The 21,539-nt window shown below is 40.1% G+C and overlaps 1 protein-coding gene across 1 annotated transcript in view; it reads right to left on the bottom strand.

Annotated features, from left to right (window-relative positions):
- The window catches only part of IGF2BP3 (insulin like growth factor 2 mRNA binding protein 3), a 113,878-nt gene that overhangs the window by 10,796 nt on the left and 81,543 nt on the right, over positions 1-21,539 (bottom strand). Inside the window, exons 9-11 of the mRNA XM_026843064.1 lie at positions 19,646-19,781; positions 17,679-17,810; positions 2,064-2,183 (exon numbers count right to left, since the gene is read on the bottom strand). Coding sequence (XP_026698865.1) covers positions 2,064-2,183; positions 17,679-17,810; positions 19,646-19,781 — 388 coding nt within the window. The remainder of the gene's footprint in view (positions 1-2,063; positions 2,184-17,678; positions 17,811-19,645; positions 19,782-21,539) is intronic.

The following is a 21,539-nucleotide window of genomic DNA, read 5'->3' as shown; positions in this document are numbered from 1 at the left end:
CAATCTACAGCACAACCCAAAACAAGTTCAGTGTTGTGCACAAAGACTCACTTCCTCCACAAACTAAAATTACTACAGTTGGGCAAGTTAAAAGTTACTCAGGCAGCACTCCCTCCAAGTCTTAGTGAAAAGCACAGACTCCTTGATGGTACACAATTTATTATTTTGCTCAAAAGTTATCATAAAGGGCAGGTGGTCAACAAAAGGGAAGTTCAGAAGTTTTGAATAAGTTACTACTGACACATTTAACACTTCACACAGAAGCAAGCTTGCTGCTCCATATTGTTCCATCAGATTACTGATGAATCTGCATTTTTATTTTAGTTGATCAGCATACATACAGCTTCCCAATTTAGCAAGCATACCCTGTATCTGTACAGTTCTGTTAATATTTAATCCCATTCCCACAAAAATTGTCTTTACTTTATTCCTCATGAAGGAACAAAAGACCAGAGCTTTAGCAAGCTTTTAACTGAATTTCAATTAATACAGATATGTTGGGTAGAAGGGTGCCAGCCAGTAAAGGAAGCCTGAGGCCACTGTTAGCCAGATGCACGAGAAACATGGGAAACTCCCTTTCCACTAAACTGTCTTCCAAAGACCAACTAAAGAACTAGTTTGAACGGGTTCTTGGAGGTCCAGGTTATTTCACATTTCTCTCTCCACCTAGCAGTACCTTCCATATACCTCTTAATATTTAGATACAAACTATGGGAATGGAGAAAGAAAGAGGAAATATATGTGATACATCACTCCTATGCAAGACAGTTTTGATAAAGAAAAATCAACACCTTTCACTTTATTCCATTTCTTTGCCCTAAAAATATGATTACTGGTGCTCTACTAACGTAAACCATCTGGGTAGTATAACAACTATTTAATATACTGCTCAATAAAGGATGGAATCGGGCAGTGTGCCAGTTGGTTGATTGGCCAGTAAATGGACTGGCATTCGGCAAACCACACACAAGATGCATTCATCAGGGTTCCCCAATTATTTTGCTCTGTACACTTAGATGAACACCTTCCAAGCTGAGCCCAGCCTCACTGGCTTCACCAAGCTCAACTCAGCACAACCAACTCCGGCCCCTCTGCCCCGACCTTTGGCAGATCCCTGCCATAGCATTCAGTAAACAGGCCACATCTCCTGAGCAAAAAGAGAACTGAGAAGAAAATGTTTGCTTCATCTGTGCCGGAAAATGTCAGTCTAACAGTGCATAACAAAGCTACATGCTGTGGGTTTTTATTCTTTTTTAATTTAGGCCAAAACATTATCTTTACAGCACAGAATAGCAGAACTGGCTATTTACAAGAAGCTCAAGCATCTAGAGAAGATGCTTGTGGTTACAATGGCATTAGTAGCAGAAACTCCAGGCCTTCCTACAAACCACAACTGGTACTAAACCCTGCACACAGCCAAGCTGGATTTCACTAAATTGACTAAAATTCAAACTTAAGCTACCATTAAGCCAACCTCTGCAAACCATTGTCTTCTCAGCTACATTGAGGCAGTCAACACAAACAGCTGGATGTTAAAGCAGGGTGCCGGGGTAAACACAATGTTAAAGAACCAACCAACTCCAGGAGCACCAGGGGTACATGGGTGATTTCAAGATGAACCCTTCAGTGTGAAGCCATCCAAGCTTAACAGCCCAGACCAATCCATCTGGAACAGAGCAAGAGTGTCCACAGCAGTAGGAGACTTCACCTGTGCTGCTGTTTTCAGACAAGAAATTTACTTCACCAATTTTCACGTTACCGAAAGCAAGAATAAAGCCTTTAAGCACCGTGTCATTAAGACTTAAGTCTGTTTCTAAGAAATCGAGACCACCAAAGTAGTTTTCTTTGCAGCTTATATTTCACACCTCAGGAGACGTTTGAAAACATGCTTCTAATTATCTTGTCTCAAGGAAGATTAAAAGATGATTTATAAACAAATGTACCATTTATCACATCACATTCTAAGCACGGAGTGGGGGAGGACATTCACGAAAACATGGCTTGTGCAAACTTGCTGAAAGTGTCATGTAGAATAGACAGAAAGTTAGTCAGTGTAATAATACCTTAATAGATGCGCCTGCAAAACGAGAAAGTTGTTTGATGTGCTGTCCCTGCTTGCCAATAATAGCTCCAACTGCCAAGGCTGGGATGAACAGATGAACAGTCTCAGACTCGGGCTGTTGCTGTGGGGAAGAAGGAAATATGTAGTGAATGTTTTTGAACATTACAAATCAGACTGACAGGAAAACGCGTACGGAACAGGCATGCATGGAAATGAGGGGGAAATCTTACTATGTCCTGTGATGTCTGAATATTAGGGTCTGGCTTTTTCTGGGAATCACAAAGTTCACAGAACATGAAAGAAGAGTTTGAGCCAAGAGAGGATTATTTACTCTTTTATAAAATACTTACTATTTTAATGCTTAGGAGCTTTTAAAAAGTGATCATGGTGTTGCTTCTTTGCGAGACTTTCATTCTTACCTGTCACTATCTGGATTCTCTTCCACATGCAAGACTGCAGATGAGGCTGCCACAAGCAGAGGGGCTACAGCCTGAGCAGGCAAACCCTTTCTAGTTTTTCTAGTTATTTTTTTAATTTTAAATTGTGCTGAGAGTGGCACAAAAAGCCTCAGAGTTACATATATGCTACAATTTCCTTTGTGTGGGAGTGATCTGGAATGATAGCCAGCTTGAAAACTGCCAGCGATTCCTCCTGTGTAACATTATGCAACAGTTGAAGCCTTGGCAGCAGGCCTCAAGCAGGCTAGTAAATTAAACATCAGATTAGGCGTTCTTAAAAGCGAGAGGACCCTAACGTTGCACCCACTGGATATCAGGCACCACTACAGCTTCCTCTTGCTTTCAAGCAGATGCCCCAGCTGGAGAGCACATCATAACACTCGAGATCCTCTCTACATGCTGCATAGCAATGATTGAACCGCAGGGTTACATATGCCACAATTAACCGTAACTATTTTACCAGCCTCAGAAGAGCTTGTCTCGGACTAGTGGAGCACCACCAAGTGCCCACTACCCCAACCGTACCATTAACCCATCCACTTATGTCAGGGTTACTTCTCAAAAGCATTTCACACAAGCCTTTCTTTGAACTGGGAGGTATTTAAGACCCACCCCTTTTAAAGCATTTCTTCCACTATGTAGCCTTCATGGATTTTCAAAATTTGCTTTGCTCGTCCTCAACAAGACAAAAACTAACAAGCCCTTTTCCTGCAGGGGTATCTGAGACAACATAGCCATCCTCATCCTCACTTTCTCTGTGCCCACCATGCAAACCAGACCAAACGCCAGTGAGCAGAGCACGTGGGACCAACTGTGCTCATTCAGATTTGCTCTTTCGTATATTTTGGTAGGGACACAGACCGCCATACAGAAGCCTACCGAAGCAGCTTTTTCTGGGGTATTTTCAGAAAAAAGATATGCGATATGCAACACAAAGCAAAAAGCAGCTGCAATCCTAAAAAAGCTCTCTACTTATATTTATATTTCAGTAACTTATTTCAAGGGGAAGCAAAGTCCCAAGTGCATTAACCATAAAAAAAAAAAAACAAAAAAAAAAAACAAAAACAGAACAAAATGCTTGTTTCCAAGTTTTACCACTGTATTTTTGGTAAACGCAAGTCAACTGTAACCTCAGGGGAAACAAATTCCAGGCACAGCTCCATGTACCAGGTGAAGAAACCCCAGAATAGGATATTGAGAATAGAAACACATTCTGCCAGTCGCTTTAGGTGATCACAACAGTTGCACAATTTACCCTGTGTTTTCACACGTACAAGGCATCAGGATTCAGTCAGTTTATGCTGGTTTAAACCCACATTTTCCCTGGACAGAGGTCGCAGCCCTCCCCACTGCCCTGTGTGCTTTGGGGCCAGCAAGACTGCAGGTCCAGAGTGGGTCCCTGACCCAAATAACCAGGGAGCCACACAAGCAGCAGGCCTGGAACAAGGGAGGAAGCAGCAGCAATTAGGTCGCAGCACGGGAAAAGGTGGGAACAGCCCTTTTAATCTGCCTTACAGATCAGTTTAAAACGATCTCAAAACTACGCCCTGAAACTACATATTTGTAATGAAAGATACCAGTCACTTCAGTATATATGTTAAACTGCTTTCCAGAAGATTACTCACTTTCTCCTCCTATTATCACAAACGTCTGGTGAATGTACTCATAGTAAGTCCTTTTACGTGCTCATTGTGAATCCAGCAAGATTTCCAGTAATTTGGAAATGCTACTGTGGGTACTTGGCTGATTTCAACGCTTCAGAAAACTGTTTCTAAATTAATACAAATTCATGAGGCTTTTTTTTTTTTTTTTTCCCTGGTTTTGTTGACCCATACTAACTGCAATGCATGTAGAGGTAACCTCTTTCCAGTCCAGGTGGAGACAGCTTAGCCACCCCTTGCTCACTTATCTCCTTGACCACTACCTTCAATTGTCCACACATGCTCCAGCTCCTCAAAAGTCCACTGCCGAAGTTTGCCCTCCAACATGCAACTCCAGCCACCCTCCTCCAGGTAAATTTTGAACTAATGCACACAAGCTTTCCAGCTAATTCATACAACACTGCTACAAATCAAACACATAACCTGACTTGCTTTTCAAGAATTTACACACCTTCTACCTAAATCCACCTCCAGACACATTTCTCTACCATAGAAACAAATCAAACTTCATTACTTTTGTTTGCAGATATTTCCTGCCTTCCCTCTGTTGCCCATCTGCCTTGCAGCACAGTTTTCCCCTCTCCTTCCCGAAGTTTGATTTCAAGCCACTTTCTTGGCTAGATTCAATTCACCACCGAAATTCCTTTCTGCTGCCTCACCCTTAAACATGGGCAGCAAATGCAATGAAAGACAAAAGATGTACATGTGTCTTTCCAACTGTACAGTCTGCTCACTGTAGCACTTTCCCCTCATCCCTCCTCCTAACTTCGTTGATACATTTCAACTTCTTTTTTCCTAAAGGACTACTCGTATAATATTTTTGTGTGAGTGAGATTCTTTAATGTTACACTTCCGTTTTGATGTAATAGTGATATACGTTTATTAAGAAACAGTGGAGAATCTGTCAATACTGAACTGTTTATACGTTATCATTTTTCAAATTCTTGTCTGCAGAAGCACACTGGCACATACATATAACAAAATTCATCTCCAGTATAACATCACACAGGATTTAGAGAAATTATGTCCATTTCTTTACCCACAGTGATTTTTAACCACTCAAAAAAACATACTGTTTGATTTGTTTTAAAGCATGAATGTCAAAAACAACAGCTCTTTCTTTTTTCTTCTGGCAGAAATCAAGTCTAGCTAAGGCTTTTAAGAGAGTATCATAACAGCAAGTTCAATTTATTATCTGTCCACCTCCTTACCCACAATAATTTTAAAATCCTTTTGTATTTACTGGAAGACTATCCTCCAAAAGAAACACATCAAAACATAATGCAATGACTACACCACCTATCAATCTTACAGATGCTTCTGAGGATCTCAGGATGGAAGAAAATCAACTATAATTTAATCTTCCCCATGCCATGCCGCATAAGTCATAGAGCTTTCCAGGAACTTCTAGCATAAGTTATATCAGAAATAGATTCCTAGATCTTAAACATATGTTAGAAGCACTAAATTTAGGGAACTAATTTCCCACTGTGTGGAATCTGAGCTTCAACGTTCACTCCCTTAACAAAGCCAAGTTTGCTTAAACATATACTTAAAATTTAAAAACTAAAATATATATGTGTATATATATCTTGGAGAATATCTGTCTGTAATGACTCGAGAGCATCCTGCAGTTCATCTTTTACACTTCATAACTTTAAGTTCCTTAACGGTAGAGTTATAAATGTAAATACTTTTTAACCTAAATGTAAAAAGTAGTGTGCATTAGTTAATGAAGTTGTAAAGTTCACTAAGTCATGGAATTAGTTAACAACAGTAAAGTCTCCTGTACATGGAGAAGTCTATGCAATTTTCTTCTCTATTGACTTTATTTCCAACCCTCCCCCTGAGCAAATAGTTTATTTAAGACCAGCCCAGCCCTGGGAACCAACCAAAATGTAGAAATACATCTTTTTAAATAGAAACCAAGGTACTCCAAGATGCATGGCCCATACATCCATCCTAATTCATGAATAACTCTCTCAGAGGTCTGTGATACACTGTGATGTCTCTTCTGCCCTAGCAGTATTTGTGGGGTGGGCTCAGGACTAGTCCACCCTAACACTGAACAGGCCTGAACAGTATAAAGCAATCTACATACTCCTCTGGGTGGTGAGGTGGGAGGCCCACATACACTTGAGGAATATGGCTTTGGGGAAGAGAAGTTTGTCTTGCGTAGCCAGAGTACACAGACAACACCAGGACGTTCACTCAGATAGAGGGCTTAAAGTTTCTTAGAATTTAAAAAAAGAGCTCCAGAAAGCAAGATTCAGAAACCAAGATTCCTTAGTTCTAAGAAAGAGATTCTTGAAGAGCATGGTAACCAGAAACAATTAATTCAGTTCATAAACAGCTGATAATACTTGCTTTGTTTCTACAAAAATCAGTATGCTTTAAACACAAAACAGGCTTGATAAGGAATTTTCGTCTATATCCAGCACATTTAACTAACGAAAACAATTTTAAATGCTAGTTTTGTTCATTAATTGGATTCCAATTTCCATCCAAATGTAGCCTGATGAAAATCAGAAGTTAAAAATTAATCAAGTAAATAAGAAAAGCACCATTCATCATCTTTTTTAACAGAAAATGGAAAAAATATATTAACCAAAGCAAATGGCAAACTGCATACTTGTTTAAATAGAAAGGTATATTCACTATGTTAGCAAAGGGTAGCTGTCGTGGTACAGACTACAGTAAGGCTTTCAGAAAGGTAACTAAAGTACAGATGTAGAACTTGATAAGTCAACTTAAATCAGATTTCCTGCTTGCTCATTTAAATCATGATTGAAAACAGTGATCTAACAGAGATGTAAATTAATCTACCCCATTGGACGGAGCTAAGCAACTGCTGCTGCACACCAGTAGCTCTAACATTTTAGACTAGTTGACTCTTTCCTGTAGCGGCTTGGATACACCTCCTTCCATACCTCCTGCAAGTCCCTGAACACCAGCCATCTGTCCCTAGCCTAACAGCCCATACAAACTATTTTTCTTTTTAAAATATTATTTCTTTATTAAATTTCCATCACTTCCATCCAAGATCTAGCCTAATCTGTTCCTGAATCCTGTAACCCTTGTCATCTTCCCCATTATACTGGGCTTGCCCAGAGCTCCTGTAATGCAAGTACCATCAGGATGGTCCCCTTCACTGCAGTCAGACTCTGCAGCCTTACAGAAGATTTTCTCAGAACTGCTTCTCTGCTGACATCCCTACCACACTGTAGTTTACTCTTAGCAAACTGGCTTAGCAGAGCAGTTATTTCTTAGTTTTCCTCAGCTGGGAGGAGGCTCTTCCCCATGCCCTTCACCATGAGGGCTACCGCTCCACACCAGAGCTAGAAGCTGAGGACTCACAGCCAAGAAAATTTGCAGAGTTACACTTCTTTCAGCAACTCTTGCAGAGTTAGATCTGTAGAGCCCAACAGGCTGCCCTTGGGATAAGCTTACTGTAGTAACACTTCTTTTGCCAAGGCCTGGCGCATCAGTCCTACAAACTGCCCAAAATCACATACAAGGAGAGCTTTTCCCTTACTTGATAGATCATCAGAAGGAAAAGCATTCCTCCTCATCTGACACAGCCAAAGCATGGCCAGACAAGGATGAAAACTAGGAAAAATAAAGCTATGATTCTTCAGACAGATGATGATAGCTAAAAAAGTAGGTCGCAAGCCACCAGAGTTAGGGGAATGGACACTGTATTTGGGGAATTGTATTAAAAAAACCAACACAAACCAACCCACAAAACATACACAAAAGAAAATGAAAAGGGAGTTTACCTCCTTGGTTCTTCCCCAGGATGAACCCCCCTCTCTTGCTTGCAGCTGACATGGTTGCTAGGTCAGTCCACAGCTCCCTCAGTCACTGTGTGATCCCACCCAATGCTGGGCTAGTAAGGGGACATGTTTGTTTCCTTGTGTTAACTTGAGCATTAATCTAGGTGTTTTTCTGCAAGCCTGCCAACAGTACAAATTTTTTTTCCAGTCATGTTCTTAAGTGTCTCCAGGCCCCTTGCTCCATCAAATGTATGTGGTTGGTAAATCCATGGCAACATTTGGGATAAGGTTGTAAACCTTTAAAAATATTGTACCTACTGAAGTAAATAGGATTTTGTGCCAGACATAATGGAAGCAGAATCAGATCTTTGTTGGTTTCTAAGCCCATTATGCATCTCCAATATGTTTTTATTTGCTCTAAAATGTGTTGCAAATGAATTACCTTGGGATATGTTTATTTTTGTCACATTATCCATTTCTAGCCAGCATCAGGTTTTTTTTAGCTGTGAGGGAAATAATTAAAAACTATTTTAAGACTGCATGCAACAGTCTCAGCCAATGTTTGACTACCATCTAGCCTAGTGGGTTATTGGTGGGGTTTTTGTTTCTGGATAGTAAACAAATCCACTGTGTAAAGTAAAATATACAACCAGTAGATGGCTGCATCAGAAACTTCTCTTTTGCCACTCTCCCCTTTCTAACTGCCATGATCACCACTGGCAAACTTACAGATGACTTGGTCTTCAGAATATCATAAGCTCTATCAGGAAGGGAGGTATCTTTTTATTCAAACCCTCTACCAGACCCAAAGCCAAAATTCAAACCATGTTTTTGCAATGCACTGTGAAGAATTATCCTGGCTTACAGCTATACTAAATGCTTTTATTTATTTAGTAATAAAAACTTGCAGCAAGGGGAAAACCAACATTAAGCCAAGTATCCTTGAAGACATTCCAGTAGGATTCAATGCATTAATAAAAAATAAGCTTTTGACACTGGTGAAACAAATCCTAGTGTATTCATTTTCCAATGCTAACGCTGAGAGTTTAAGCCTTCATTGGAAACAAGAGGCTCATTAAAGGAAAACTTGTTTCAAGTCTTGGTAGGTAAGTCTAACATGATCCACAGTTTCACAACATCCTTGCAAATACCTCTTGGGTCACCATCTTGTACATCAGCTAAAGTGGTGCTGGCAGTGTAAGTTAAACTGAAACCTGAGCTCTCCCCACCCTGCGAGCTTTTCTGGTTTATTTAGAACAGATTTAAGCCCATGCTGTGAATCTAAAGCCTTCTGCCATATTCCCTGCCTGAAGAGCCAGGACTACACTCAGAAGGTAACAGGGTTCTTCATTGCTGAGTTCAGTCAGTCAAGAGCTAGCAAAACATAATTTAAAAGTAGCAATGTGTATTTTTAACTTCACTCTGGACACTCTGAAGAATCACCCATTTTTCTGCACACAAACTGCACTGCCACCATCCACCCAGGGCTTCATCTTTACATGAACCTCAGATTGATGCAAGAGGCAGGAGTGGTGGGAAGGGTGTCCAAGTATGACAAGGAACTCCCCCACAGCATCTTCAGCATCACACTTGCAGCCACCTTGTCCTAGTGTGGCCAGGAGCTCGTCACACCACCTCCCTCCCCCATTTGGGTCCCTGGCCTGGCAATGTGCTGTGTTCAGAGCAGAGCTGGCTCCCCGTTATCCTGCATGAGTTATTGCTGCATCATGTAAGAAACACTTGTGTCACTAGATGAACCAAGAGCATGACCCTTTCTGAGGCAATCAGCCCATGGCATGGCCATGCAGTTCTACTTCCCTACCACCCCCAATCAATCCTGGACACCCAGAAAGTATGCTGTGCAGGTGCGAGCCCTCTGTCCAACTAGCTGATCGCCTCGATCACCTCGATCAAAAACCTAAGCAATAACCCCTGTCTGCATTTCCAGTTTGGGGACTACTGCATTTCCACAACTCAAACTCAGACACAGCTGGTTATTACACAATGGTCAGTACCTTAAGTGAGATGCTACTAAAATCATCTCACTTAGTACTACTTACTCCACTTCTTGGCTCTCAACTTGAGTGCTTTTCATCACCATCGTCTTCTACCTGGCAAGCCATGGGGATCTCCTCAGACTACTAGAAGTCAGTAACAGGACCACACCTATCAGAAGTGTTTCCAATGTGAAAACCTAGCCAGGAATGAGGGGGTAGAAATCGCAGAAGCAGAGAAGGAACATTTTCTGGCAAGCTGGTTATAAGGCATTTCACAAGCAGGAACAGGTCTGACATATTTCTGAACATGACATGAACTTTTTGTTTTTGCAAAATCTGATTGGCCACAATGCCAAAAAAAGCAATCTGCCACCTTTTATTCTGAGTAGACAGCCAAAAGAAGAAATCAACATAAGGAACAGATTGTGAAACTACGTAAGCAGGAATTTTGCTGGTCATTCACAAGCAGCAAACATAGGTATTTGGTGTTGCAACACTGCATGATCACCAAAACAAAAGTGCTTATGTATAGAAACTTCTACTTCAAAGATCGTGGCTGTGACACACCAGCCACATGGGTACTCCAGACTCCTAGAAGTTGCCCATGAAATCTGTGGCTTTGAAAGGTACAGGTACTCATCAATGCTCTGATTTACAAAGACACTGCTCTCTGATTCCTTGGCAGCTGCAAGAAAAACAGGTTGTGAAAACACAGAAAAGTCACTTATTTTTCTGTCACGTTTAATGAACAAACAAGCCAGAGATGGAGACAGCTACACCAGAATGAGGACTTGACCTGGTTTTGTTTCTGGCCTGAAGGAACCCAGCACACTCTAGTAACAAAATATTATTTGTTACCTTAAGGAATTAAATTTCCCATTTAGTTTAACATTCAGAAGATGCTGAGCCTGGTACTTAGAGCTTGGGAATCAGAGATGTTCAAGGAACGCCAATTAAATCTTACCACGACAAGCATCTGGGAGCAGGGAAACACCACAAATTCTTATCTCTTGTCCTAAGGAACTACAAATATCACTACAAGCATTGAAACCTGCAGTGACAAAGAAGCCATTTTTATTTTAAAAAGTGTGCATTAGCAGTTAGCAAGCAATGCTATTTGCATTATGACAACCTCAGAACTGTAAAAAGAGCTATTAAGAATAACCAGAAGCTTCAACACCTCAGAAAAAATACCAACTGTCAACTTGCCAGATCTTTGTACATCATACAGTGCCAGTTGCATTTCTGCTTCCCTCACTGGGGGCCAGTCCATCTCCAGAGGCAGAATAGTTTCTGATTACTCCAGACATGGGTCCCTGCCAACACAGCATGGTAGGAGCAGGAGACTTTGAGGCAGTGGGAGGACCAACCATTTTCTCCACAGGGCAGAACAATCCCACAGTGTTATGCACCACGGAGCAAATTTCTTAGTTGTCAAAAATGCGTCATTAATGAATTTAAGAAACTAAGCAGCAGGAAAGGTGTATTCAAGGCACTGAGGTTACAATCTTCAAAAGAAGTCTAATTAGCTAGTAGTAATTTTTTCAATGATGTTGTCCTACAGTCCCCTCCTTGAGATTGTGCATGCTGTACACGTATGGTTTTCATTTCACTGACGTACAACCATTTTCTATAAACACTGACAAAGCCTTCTTCACCCCCCAAAACCACATCCTCTTTTGGCTATAGGACAGCTCCTCTGAATATCTACTGCTTAACAAGCTAGCCAAATTAGGGTAAAGCCACTTATGACTACACACATTATAGGTGTACATACATTACTACCCCTGGGTAGTTTAGAGAAAACAGTTGCACAAGCTAATCCTGTCAAACCCAGACATCCAAAGGAGCCCAACTCCACCAAGTAAGAGTCAAAGTACCTGGAAACATAGGACAGTTTTTCCTCTTCCTTGTCTCTCATCTATGCTCAGGGCATCAATGAAGGCCCTCAATGAAGCAATTTTTCATTTTAAATTACTTTTCTTTCCTGCCAAAAGCACAATACAGTTATTTCTTCTCTTACATCTATGCGGTATAGAAGATATCTTCTTTATTATCATTATTTAAGAAAATTACTGGAGAAAAAAGAAGGAATCTCTCTCAACCACAACCTCTTTTAAGGAAAAAAAGTTTTCCATTGACATATTCTCACCTGCAAAAAAAACCTTCAAGAGATGGCAAAAAGAGTAAAGAAGCCTATCAGCCTAGCTGTATAAGACTTCTTTGTTATCAGAAAAATGTGGTTTGATTTCTTGGTAGGAAACTGCTCCCCCCCTTTTTCCTTCCTAGAAGCCTTTATGCATATCACAACCTGAAAATTAACTGGGACGCTAAAGAAAAGGTAAGGAAGAGTGCATTTTGAGGGTAGAGCTTCAAGAAGCTACAACAGGTGTGCAAAAAGTTCAGTAGAGAAAGCAGTCCTACTGCAAGTGGAGGAGTGTCTCTTCACCTTATTTAACTTTCACACAGCAGAAGTTCAGCTGTCTCTTACAGGACCTTACAGATGCAGGAGAGCAGCTGATGTGAACTCCTCTTGTGGAGGAAAGTTGTCTACTTCTCACCTTCCTATATGTTTGAGTACATCTGTTATGCAACAGAGAATTAACTCTACCACCCTGTTTCAGGACATTCGAGGGCAGGATGAGCTCTCCACAGGTTAGCCCTCCTTCCTCCATACCCTTGGGATGCCACATTTCAAACCCAAAGGCTACAAAAGAAATTCAGTCATATGTAGAATTAAACCTGCTAAGTTTCAATTATAAAAGGAAGGGTACAACCTGCTTAAGCCCACCAGATGGGCCAGATGCATTTAATTGCATGACTGTACACAGTTGAACTCTAAGACAAAAATTTCTTGTTTACGTGGAGCTTTAAAATATTCAGTGTTGCATGAGAACAAACTTCTATTCTTGAGACGCAAGTATACGCGTATTCTCCCCAAAGTTCAGAAGACAACTTCAAAGCAGCTCTGAGCAGTACAACACTACATCTGAAGCAGTTTGGCTGGGATACTTCCTAAAACATTCTCTGTGACAACATATCTTCTGGAAAACAAGCACAGGGCACATCTACTTTTGCAGAATCTTACTCTCCTCACAAATCCCAATTCTTTGTGCAGGTGCTCAGCATGACACTCATTACAAATGACAGCAGACAGAATAAAGAAACTACTCGCAATTGTGTCAGAACTGCAATACACACAAGCAATAAACTGCAGTTAATGAGAAAGATTTAAGGGTAAGCATAAAGTGGTGGTTTTCCAGGCCCCAAAGCAGCTGGATGGGACATCAGCTACAAATAGGCACAAAAAGGCTACGGGTCCTTAGCATGGTCACACAAGGGCATGCATTCAAAAGACCCCATTGATTTTATCATATCACTAGGATCATAAGAGAAAAATCATGCCTACTTGACAGTAAGAATATTAGGAGCTAAAAGTTATTTTTAAGAGAGACATTTATTAAGTCCTACTTCTCTCCTCAAAAACCTTTCAATGATTCTCACATGTTGCAATTTACTCATCTTTTAGGAGACCAGAAAAAAGTATACAGATCTTCAGTGTTTGCAAAAAGGGATAGGAAAATTCAGGAATCAAAACACAATATGCAATTCCATTGCATCCCTTTTTAAAGGGCTGCACAAAACAAGTGCTTTAAACAGGCAAGCAAGAGCTTGGACTTTGCAAATAAATTATATAGTTGCAACATCAAGAATTATTTCTAGTGATAGGAAAATACAAAAAAAGAGAATGGTTAGCCTGCACTAGATGGGGTGCTCAGACATTGTTTGCCATGTGCAGCAGACAAGTGCACACCTGTGTGTTTTTATCTAAATAGATAGGTACCAGGGAGAGCCTGTGCCTTCCTGAATGGACTCTACTGTCAGGACCAAGTGTAAAGCATCAACCAGATTCTTTGTAAAACAAAATGCATCTCATTAGATTTAATTAGATGAGGCTCTATGCAATAAGACTTTATTGTTATACACCAGTGTGAACCATCGTGGAGAAGGACCATATAAAATGAGGTATCTCTGTCTTGTGGAAATTGTTCTTCTGAACATGACCCAGTCCAAGGAGCTGAATGCAAACCAGTGCTTGATAACAATCACCATCTCCCAGGTTCATGACACTGGACTATTCCTGAAGCAGCTGAACAACAGTGTTTACGCTCTTATCAAATACACCTTTACATTTTGTATGAAGAGGGAAAGGATGAAGCATGGCACAGGTCACGTTAACACAGCAAAACCTGCTTAATTACTCAGTCCCAAGCTCCTAAATACGTAGCTTTAGGAATACTTTCTTTATTTCTAGTTACTTTAGGAATGGGTGTTCAGAACTGTCATTTTAAGCACTGGCAATATAACAAAATCCTAGGTCTGTTTACTACACAGATTTTTCTCCTTCCACCCATATAAAAAAAGCAGCATCAGGAATGTGACAGACACTTGTTTCAATAATTAAGATGACACCTCAGTTTCCTTGGGAACAAGTTCTACAGAAGGTCACAGCAACACCTTATCACTAGAAAATACATATGAAGGATCAGCTCCACATGGAAACTCTTCTGCAAATCCCCAGAGCTCACCCACCTACCTCTTTTGACCTAAGGGAGAGCTGCTTGTAAGTCCATCCCCACAACAAGGTGAAGAAAGGGTCCATACATTCAAAGGTATTCCAACAAAGGCTTCATAACCCTCAGGCACATCACAGTGGGGTCCCATGGCTCACTATATGGTTTGTCAGCACACATTCACAAAAGGACTTCGGTGACACTAGATAACAAGAGGCCCCTGATGACAGCGTAGCTAAAATTGCTGAGGAACACACCTTTGCTCAGTCAAACAAACAGGAGACAGGGAAGAGCCACCCATGTCCAGCTCTGAGCAGAAGGTAAAATTTGTGTAAAATAAAGCAAGAACAGCAGCAGGATACACTTCTTACACCCTGATGCTAGCAGTGTTTTCAGAAAGGATTTTCACCTGCCTGAAAGGGATATCCTCAATGCCAGCTAACCAGTGCTCACAAGCATACAAGGACATCCACTCAAAACAAGTTAAAGTGACTTTGGTTGCCCAAACACTTTTGCCAAAACAAGGAACTTGGTAACAAATAGCTCGTAAGTAAATGAACATAGTGTCCCTGTGATTTTGTCATTAATGCTTCTTCTAAAGACCTCCTTTCCCTGAAACCTTTTACTCACACAGATTATTTTTTTAAATCCCTTAGGCACCTTCCTAGATCCCCCTCTACAGTTACCCTTAGAGTTTCAAATTGTTTCCTTTTCTTCTTTAAAATAGAGCCAGCCATTTCCATTTGCTCCTTCTACTCCTACATGCCCCAATACCCTATTTAATCAGTGTCTTAAAAATTATTCTACTAGAGACAAAAAGAATTAGAGGAGTAAAACTCAGAAATTACAGAAACTAACTTCATATACAAAAAAGATTTAAAAGTCTCTGTCCAATAAAGTTAAAAAAACCCAACTTTGTTTTCTGGGAAACTGCATCCATTTAAAGATAAATTCATACTTCTTTCCTCTTTCCAAGAGGAACTCCAAGTAATCTGAGGGGCTAACTTGCCTGGAGCACACAGAACCATGTGCTCTTTTCCAGGTAAGGTCATATAAGTAAAAAAAGGTGAAATAGTTTCAATTGTTCATGCATTTTTTCAGAATCCCTGTCAGGCTCAGGGGGCTGTCTTGGTACCACCCCCAACCTCCAAAGCAGCCATCAGAGTTTATCCTCTGTATGTGAGAGTTTGTCCTTTCTTTTTGCATGTTAGCTTGTCATACATCTAGACTATCTGGAATGAAAGCTTACTGAGAGGACTGAGCAAACATCATGAACAGGAGCAAGAGAGAGTTCAGACAGCGTGGCCCTTCCAGCCGCAAAGTTTCTACACTTTGGCACAATGACACTTGTTTCTTGATGCCTTTTCCCAGATGTTGCCACTATCCTATTTCCAGAAACACAGAAACTGCCAGAGATCCTAGCAGGCCAAAGATATTCATCTTGGCAAGGGGATAAAGGTGCACTAGCAACAGAGGGGCAGGCAGGAATAAGACTGAAATCACCAAATTCAGCACTGTTTAGGTGCATATCTAAAGCAAAGGCAAGAAAGAACCACAACAAAAGGAAAAAGTGGGAAAGAAAATAAACCAAGTGAGGAACAGAACTGTAGGCTTACTGTACAAATGTCAAGAATAGCAAGGTAGTTTGCAAATCTGGAGTAACAGAAAGAAAAAGCTACACTTTCTGTTACTGCTGAAGTAATGAATGTTATATACTGTTAACAAATCACCTCTAGTTTCTCTTAAAGAAGAAATAAATTGATGCAATCCATTACCATAGATGGTATTTTATAAAATACAATGAAGCAGAAACTTGCATTTTTAAGCTTAGTTTGCCACTCTAATCAAAGCGCAGGGGACTGGGGCAGGGAGAATTTGTGTCATAGATGCACTGCTATTAGCAATAAAATGAGTATAAACATATTTCCGTTGTAGTTTTCATTGGAGCACTTTTTCCTGATAAAGCCACTATTATACTCAATATTGTTTATAATACATTCATAACACCCAAGTTGTTCATTCCCACAAACAATGCTACGAGTGTGGAATTTTTCCTGTTCCTCACAGTGACATTTTCTTGGCTTCTTCCTCTGGGAAAAATATTTAGGCAACAACTAACCTTTAGTGCAATATATATAGACCCACTTGAGTTATTTGATAAAGTTCAGTGTGCTGTGCTACATTTTTACTTTTCTAGCTCAATTAAGAGTCTCAAGACTTAGCTTTCTAGATGTTACTGTTGAACAAAGAAGAGGGCAAAGTCAGCCATGTCAGAGATTTTAAGGTCTGCCATCTTACTTGTTAAGAGTTTATTTTGATAATTCATCTTCCATTGAGTTGTTAACAACAACCACCACCAGAAACAGGGAAGAGATGAAAAATTGCCTTCTCTGTGTAATGAGGTTGTCTTTTCTTGAACAGCAAAGCACCATCTCTTTCCACAAAGACTCTTGAGCTTTCTGATGTAAAAAATTATCTTCTGCTCCATAGAAAAAGACCTCATGTATGATTATTAATCAGCACTGCATTTAAATAAGATTCTATTGAACTTTTTCACATATATCTTAGACAGCAATGTGGCAAGTAAATCACAGCTCTCTGGAAATTAATCCATGGAATTTAAATCCTATAAATTTAGGAATACTGCATTTCAAGAGGGCTTTTCTATAAAAGGCTTTTTCTTATTTTTAAAACTACTACATTCAAACAAACATTTTAGCTTCATGTAGATCCCAGCTCTATGGCAAGAGTTTTTTTTCCCCTTACATATCAACAGGAATGCAATTGCAAATTCCAGCCTTTTTAAAATTCTATTCTATATGACACTTCCTTCTATAACATTTCAAGTTCTCTAGAAAATAGGATCTAATACTTTTCTAAGAAACACCATTTTCTGGTTTTACTGAGCATTTCACCAAGTGACCAACGAATGCCTGCTCCCAACCTCAGACACATGAAATATTTTCAGCATGCAAGCAGGAATACAGACAAAATTTAGAAAACTGACAGAATACAGCTACTAAAAACACTGCTCCCAGGTCTTTGAGGTGATTTGGCAAAAATACAACAAACTGATTAGTTTTGAATAGCAGCATTGTACAGATTAGTACCACCATCCACTAACCATCCAAAATGAGAGACTTCCCTTACCCCAAATGGTGGATATGAAGCAGCAGCAGCAGCGGAAGCAACACTCACTGCAGGAGGTGGTATTCCTGAAGAAGAAGGTGGGAACAGACCCAAGGCATTCAGATTTAATCCAGGAATTAAATGTGCTTGAAGCTGCAATGGCAGAAGAGTTATTTAAGATTTACAATCCTGGTTATTAACTTTAATCAAAATGCTAGTTGGCATAGGCTATTAACCTTTAAAGAAGATGTCAGTATGTTATTTAAAAAAAAAATTAATTTCCATTACCCCAAGGACTCTGCTTCAAACCTCTTTCCTAGACATATGCACATACCAATTAAAAACATGTACTAGGAAAGGCAGCTGGGAATCACTTGCTACAACTTAACTGGTAAATATATGACAAACTTTATAGCAAGAAATTCAGGCAATAGTACAGTTTATTTTCAGAGTGAACAAAATTACCAGAGAAATAATACAATAATTCTGGCTTTATATTAAAGAGACAGCCCTGTAGAAACAGACAAAGCCCATACACAAGCCCTGACTTCTCATACACTGGGGCTATATGCCACACTACAACCCCATCCTCCCTCCCATGCCTTGCAAATGATGAAGATACCCCCAGAGTTTGCAGAGAAAGTAACAACTATGAAGTTGTATGTGCCTGCCTAGGCCACACCTGAGAAAAGTGGCAGCATCATCTGGTAGGAAGCTTTTTTGTTCACGATGCAAACCTTGTTAGTACCTTTTTTAACTTTTCCAGATTATTGCCCAGTAATATGACTATGCTTTAGTCTCAGCTAGAGACAAACACCATCTCAGGCCATCAAGATAAGTCAATCATGAGACACCAAAAAAATCCCCAAGACTTCACCAGCTAAAAAACCTACCCTAATCATCACTACAAACAAAACCTTAAATCCATCCAGTAACAGAGGTAGCTTTCTGCTTACCATACTTTTGCCAAATAGCAGAGCAGCCTCAAGCTCACCCCATGTTCTTGCTTGCTATATGAAGCAAAAATGGACCCTTATAAAATACTTTGTGTCCTTGTGTGTAGTTTATGTCATGCAATTTGTTTATAGTGTGGGAGGGAGCGGAAAAGCAGGGAGAATATTCTCTCCAGCTGGTAGGAAAACCACACAGAACAACCATTTCTAGAAAATCAAAGATTACTGTAAAGTGAAAAAATATTTCCCGTCTGATTCTATACCAAAGATTTGGATACGCACACAAAAAGCTCCTCATAGCTTATCAAAAAAAACGATTATTTCTCAATATGCGTTAGTAATACTTTGGCAAACTAATGAGGTGTGTTGTTTTTATTATATAATCACCAATCATCTTTAAATAACTAAATGCCTTTATCACCTATATCAAGAAAAACTTTAATAAAACCTTCTTAAATTAAATACTTGAAAGCAAGAGAGATCCTTCTTCCATATGTTGATGTGCTTTTAACACATCGAAGAGACTGGGAACCACTACTTTAAGAAACACATACAAACTAGAGCACATAAAACCACAATAGTACATAAACACACATTCCTTAAGGTTTTTGCAACAAGAAAAAGTGCTCATTCAGTCTAAATCAGTTTCTCAATTCCCCTACTCAAAGCCAACCAGAAAAAGCCTTCATTAAAATAGCATAAATAAATAATTTTTAAAAAGTCACCCAAGCCCTGTGAATTAATACAAGAGGCAACAGAGAAGGTTGCAACAGGGAAATTCTGATATTGTATTAGGAAAGAAATCTTTGCCATGAGAGCACTAAGACAAAGCACGGGCTGCCCAGAGAGACTGTGGAATTTCTACTCATGGAGATGTTCAAGAGTGGACAAGTCCCTATACTATCTCATTTAACCTCAAAGCAGGCCCTATATAGGTCAACACCCTTGCTGGGCCAGGTAACCTCCAGAGGTTCCTCACACCTAAATTTTTGTGACTCTAGTTCCATAAAGAGTCCATGTCACAAGGCAACTCACATTCATAGCAGCAATATCATTTTCATAGGACTCCCTGATTTTCTTCATAATTTCTTCCTCAGCCTTGGCACAAGTTTCAATACTGCCTTTAACTGTAATGGTCCTTTCCGGATTATAGAGTGTCAAGTCCTGCAATCTGCAAATGAAACAGAAACCCAGTTAATCAGCAAACACCGGAGTGTAGTCCAGGTTTATCATTCAAATGCAACAACATCTGAGCGTGTCGAGTTTGCTCTCCAAAGAGCACAATATCAATTCATAACAGGGCTCAAACAGAGAATCTGGAGAAACTCTGTCCTTACAGCAAACGCAACAAAAACCACCGCAGTGAGCTTTAGGATCAGATGGTTGAGATGTGCTTAGGTGCAATACAAGATGGAAACCATCATGCTCAGCAGGAACATGAGCTGCAGAGCAGTGCAGTACCATTCAGCTTCACACTCCACACCAGCCCTACTAACAGAGAGAGAGGGCTTCAGACATTTTAGACATCCCAGAAAAAACAGACCATTAGACCACTTATTTCCTTGAGAGAGGAGGGGAAAAAAAACCCCAACCCTCAGTGAAACTGCAGGAGAGCCTCCAAATCCTCATAATGGTAAAACCAAAATCTGTCTGCAAGTCAACATTTGCTGCAAAACATTAGGAACTCCTCAGGGAAAATGAAAGTGTTACAGCATGAAACTAGTGATTTGTTAGGTAACAAATGCTGACCTACTATGGTAAAATGGAAGAAACTGACTGGGAAGCCATGACACTATCTATGTACTGGGAAAAAGTGAGTTGAAGAGGTGAAGATAAAAAAAAAAGTCAGAGCAGGATGCAGGAGAGGTGAGGAAGTCCATGACAGGAAGGAGAGAGGAAGCAGCATGCAAGGCTTGCTTTCTTGCACAGCAGGCAGTGTGGCAACCTGCACATCTCAGCTAAGCAGCAGCAAGCACAAAATGCATCCACAAAGCAATCTAAGTTTCCAGTGGGCGAGCACTGAGTTACTGCCTCGGGAAGGAAAGTGGTGGAAAACACCCCAAAGAAGAGAGGAAACACTTTCCCAAACCAGCTGCCTTACTTTAACTTTATGGACATGCTTACCAAAAAGCCTAAATGAAGAGATCAGGAGAAAGACTAATTAGACAAAGCAGAATCAATGGGCATACATGCTCTCTGTTATGCACCGATTAAACCAGGCGACTTCATGGGGCTATTTCAGGCATAGCATCACAAGTATAATCTTGAGGCCAAGATTTTAATGCAAATAGACCATTAACTTGCTAAATTAAAAAAATATTCTGCAAGTGTTTACAGACAATGTGTTCTATTATCATCAATGAAGACAAGTTGGTTTCACAGAATGAAGACCATTATCCCATTTACCCTGTACATATTTTCTTTAATAAACAACATTTACAGCCTGTGTACTGTTTGCAAACAAAACGTTCATGCCAACACATTTGAGAGCGCATGGTGGCCTTACAAAACCTATTCTTGAAACACACTTATTTGGGTGCTGCTTCTCCAATTGATTCACTTCCCGGGCTCAGACCAATTCCATAAAAGTCTACATACCTTCATGAAGGTCTCAGGTTCTTTCACTCAATTTTGAATGTGTTCTTTTTAAGGAGTTCTCTTAGCTCAAATAAAGGTAAGGAAGCTATTTTCTGCAATATACTTTTTTTTTTTCTACTGTATGTATTCACACCTCTTCAAACATCTGCATGTGTCTTCCAAACTTTCTCCCTTTTCTACAGCCTATAAGGCTTATTCTCACCCTTTCTGACTAAAGATTAAGTGTAGGATGCCCTCAAATGCTTTAAAGTTCATGCCGGAGTATTCGCTGTTCAAAACAGGAGGTTCTCTGAAGATATTACTCCAGGGTAAAACTACTACTAACAACCAA

Source organism: Athene cunicularia (assembly GCF_003259725.1).
Source record: "Athene cunicularia isolate RWA chromosome 2 unlocalized genomic scaffold, athCun1 chr2_part1, whole genome shotgun sequence".
Classification (NCBI taxonomy): Eukaryota; Metazoa; Chordata; class Aves; order Strigiformes; family Strigidae; genus Athene; species Athene cunicularia.
This window is presented reverse-complemented; position numbering and strand designations above follow the sequence as displayed.